The following is a 4,020-nucleotide window of genomic DNA, read 5'->3' on the forward strand; positions in this document are numbered from 1 at the left end:
AAAAAAATAGAGTACTTAAAAATAGAGACCTGTACGAATCTGTATAATCTGTACGAGATATATTTACAGGTATTGCACTGAGGGTTATTGTACAGTCATACTGTCGTTGGTTAAGTGTTCATCAGAGTGACAGCCTGGGGGAAGAAACTGTCCTTGTGCCTGGTTGTCTTGGTGCACAGTGACCTGTGACCATTAACCAGTAAAGGAAACACCCCAATGACTGGTCTGCTTGAAATAATCTCAAGTCTGTCTCCAGCCAGGAGGTCAACAAGTCTACTCAATACTGGTATCATTTCAGAGTCTTAAATCTGAGGATTGCATTCAGCTTTTATTAACAGTTCTTAGTGACTGTTCCCAAATAATGTGAGCTGTCAGTGTGACTGTTTTTTTACAAACAAAGGAAGTCAACCACAAAATGTCAGTATGGCCCACCTTCACTATCTGGTTGGGTGTATCTGCCTTGTGGTAGTAGAGAAATCCATTATAGACAATGTGACCTGTCCCCTGCCAGTGGAACGGCAGCTGTATTGCCTTAACAGGTGAGGTGGTGGTCCTCTCTGCGAAGCTTTGCAGAGACGCATACTCCAGTAGAGTGTCATTATGAATTCCACTGAGTAGATAGACCTGAAAATTTTAGACAGATGAAGTGAGTAAGAACTGCCTTGTAAAACTCAGCTTTTTGTTTCCATTCTTGGCTATTTACAGTAATATTTGTAGTAGTTTTACCACAACTTTTACATTAGAATACACGCTCTGAAATGCAGTGTTTAAAATGAAGCTCTTGGTTTTTGAATCCACACAAGATCCTAACATTCAACCCTTTATTCATTTAATATTTTGGTCACCAATTCCTGGAGGATATATATTTGGTGTGCCATTCAGTGCTGACCAGGCAGCTGGATCTACCACAGCTTTTTTGGCCCACCCTATTTCTCTGCAATAAACAGTTCACTATTACTATAATTGCATCATCTTTTAAAGAGCAGACCTTAGCAGATTGTTCAGAGGGGTCTTTAAACCAGGAACCGTAGATGTCTCCTGCCTTCTTCACAATCTTGAGAGACTTGACTTGACTCAGGGCTGTGCTGCAGTCTGGAGATGTTAAAAAGAAGGCCAGGAATGAATGGATGAATGTTTTTTTTATTCTGAACTGTAGTACAGTAGCTAGACATTCTGCATTTATTTCTGTTCTACTTATTCTGTCTTGTTCTTTTAGACTAGACAGATTAATGCTATAATCCTTATCTGTGGCATCCACACACACACACACACACACACACTGTTCACTGTACAGGCAAGCTTCCTACCATTCTCTACTTGGATCTGGGCTTTTTTGTTTAATTGGTCCAGTTCTGCAGCCTTTATCTGTTGTTCCAGCAGAGCCTCTTCCATCTCGATATCAGACTGGGTGGGGATCTTGTTTTCTAGATACTCCAGCTCTCTTTCCATCCGATCTAGACGCATAGACACACTGTCCATGTGGCTCTTCATCTCTGATCTATGGAGAAAAACACTTATTTCATCTAGCTACTATACATTTCTTTTATTAACAGATGTAGTTCCTTGATTTAGTCACTTACTGAATCTTCTTCTTCTTCTTTCAGCTGTTCCCATTAGGGGTCGCCACAGCGAATCATCTGTTTCCACCTAACTCTATCCCCGGCATCCTCTACTCTCACCCCAATGAACTTCATGTCCTCTTTTAGCACATCCATATATCTCCTCTTTGGCCTTCCTCTTGACCTTTTGCCTGGCAGCTCCATCTCCAACATCCTTCTACCAATATAACCACTATCCTTCCTCTGCACATGTTCAAACCATCTCAATCTGGCCTCTCTGACCTTGTCCCCAAAACAGCCGACCTGAGCTGTCCCTCTGTGCTCATTCCTAATCCTGTCCATCCCGGTCACTCCTAAAGAGAACCTCAACATCCTCAACATGCAAGTCGTCAGTGTGACGATTCGCTGTGGCGACCCCTAAAACGGGAAAAGCCGAAAGTGACTTAGTTTATATTAATCCATTAATTCATTATTTTTACAGTGCCCAATTGGGTAAAGTGTTAAGAGATCTTTCAAACAGGCCTACCTCAGTACACCGAGAATGGACAGATAACCCCTGATTTCAGAGGAGAGGTCATAGGTCTTCTGAGTGACACTCACTGTGTTTTGCTCACATTGATTCAGACGCTCCTGATTTCATTGGCACAGAAGAAAAAGTAGTATGAATACAGAATTAAAGCAAGAATATGTAACTTTTGTAAAAGCAAATAACACATTCTTTTTGTTACAATTGGAAATGTAAACTCAGCAACAAAACACACCCTTGCTTAATTCAACATACTCATTTTGCTGCTAAAGTCTTTCTTGGTCCAGTATTATCCACAGTATGACCAGTATAACTGATGGTGGCTAATGCTAGCAAATGTTAGCTATATATTGAGTGAACAAATGTATTCACTGGTTTTATTATTTTTTGTGTGTTTGTGCTACTGTTAAACTACATTCTAGCATGGCTGTCTATGGCTGCTTATGGTGGCTAATGTTAGCTAATACTGGCAAACTGTGAGTTTAAGACTTAATTTTAAAACAGTGAGTAAGCAGACCAAGTTTAGAATTCTGCTTGTGCTACTGTTACACTATGTTTTAGAATTTACGGTCAACGTATTATTAGACCAGCTGTGGCTACAGTGGCTACTATTACATACAGTACATTGTTTGAGAAAAAGACAACATTTTTCTTTGTCATATGAATGTTAAACTAATCATTTGAAAGAGGAAATGACACAAGTTGAACTCATAAGTAACAGAAAACATCCTTGCTCAGTTTAATACATTCAAGTGTTTTGCTGTTGCTTGGCCATTAACTCTGTCAGATACCCAGATATACAAATCAGTCAAATGGCTGAGATGTCGAAAATGTTGCAGTCAGATTATCTGATCATGGTGCAAACTCAGATCAAGTAAAAACAGTAACAAGAAAAGTGTAAAATATTAAACGGAGCAGTACAAGTTGGTAGAATATGGTAAACTGTAGCCTTTATACAAGATCATATACTGCATGGGTGATGTTGCAAATATTGTAATGGTTGATAGTGAGAATTACAGTGATTGAGGGTAGGTATCACTATGCTGTCTCCATGATCTTGGTACATGCTGATACTTGATGTCATATGTAAGTGCAACAGCCACCTACCTCTATCTGAACCAGTCTCCTCTCAAGGTACTGGATTACAAATGCATCCTGGGAGGAACCCTGACTTTGGATTGAACCCACATTCAGACACAAAGATAAGAGAAAGACAGGAACCACTCTGCCTGACATTACTACTGTAGCACTTCTCTTAGTATCTCAGTATTGAAACTACTGCAGCTGCAGCAATGACTTCACAGTTTCTGCTTCTGAAATGTCCTGTCAGTGATAACAACACCTTTTCCTATATTCCTATAGTGCTCCTGCAGCACACAACCTAGTAAAAAGCTTCCAAAAGGAAAACAAAAGTAAGTCCATATGGCTTCAGTCACAGCTTTCAACAGTCTTCTGGTGTTGATAGGAGTCCTTGATGGCCTTTTAATGACTGAATATTCCTTTTCCTTCTGCAGAGTTCAGTCCTGTTTGAGAAGTAGCTCTAGAAATTTCTGTCTTGTTTCTCCAATCAGTTGTTGCTCTAGTGGGTTCTGGATCCAAGTGAGCCTCACCCACAAACCCTCCAGCCCCCCTTTCTCCCAGTCTCTCTGCCTTCTCTCCTACACTGAGTTTTTTTTTTTTTTTTTTTGCATTTGAGGTATGAGAGAGAAAACCAATAGAGGAGAGGGAGAGAGAGACAATGAGAACTAGGAACAGCCAAGATAGTTCATACCCTGTTGGTTTTATATTGTAATGCTCTCCAGACGGCCCACTGACACGTCCTCAGTTCTGACACACAATAGAAGCTTTTCAATAGGCTGTATAAAGTAAAGGGATTAGCACTACATCATCATGAAAATGTACACAGTAATATTTGAAGCAGAAAGAAACTGTTTT

At 40.1% G+C, this 4,020-nt stretch overlaps 1 protein-coding gene across 1 annotated transcript in view; it reads right to left on the minus strand.

Moving 5' to 3' along the window:
* Positions 1-3,689, minus strand: part of olfml1 (olfactomedin-like 1) — a 14,062-nt gene extending 10,373 nt beyond the window's left edge. Inside the window, exons 1-5 of the mRNA XM_020604395.1 lie at positions 3,193-3,689; positions 2,086-2,189; positions 1,308-1,498; positions 989-1,092; positions 433-624 (exon numbers count right to left, since the gene is read on the minus strand). Of these exons, the coding sequence (XP_020460051.1) occupies positions 433-624; positions 989-1,092; positions 1,308-1,498; positions 2,086-2,189; positions 3,193-3,321 (720 nt within the window). The 5' untranslated portion in view covers positions 3,322-3,689. The remainder of the gene's footprint in view (positions 1-432; positions 625-988; positions 1,093-1,307; positions 1,499-2,085; positions 2,190-3,192) is intronic.
* Between the last annotated feature and the right edge of the window lie 331 nt (positions 3,690-4,020).

Source organism: Monopterus albus, unplaced genomic scaffold, assembly GCF_001952655.1.
Source record: "Monopterus albus unplaced genomic scaffold, M_albus_1.0 scaffold65.1, whole genome shotgun sequence".
Taxonomy (NCBI): domain Eukaryota; kingdom Metazoa; phylum Chordata; class Actinopteri; order Synbranchiformes; family Synbranchidae; genus Monopterus; species Monopterus albus.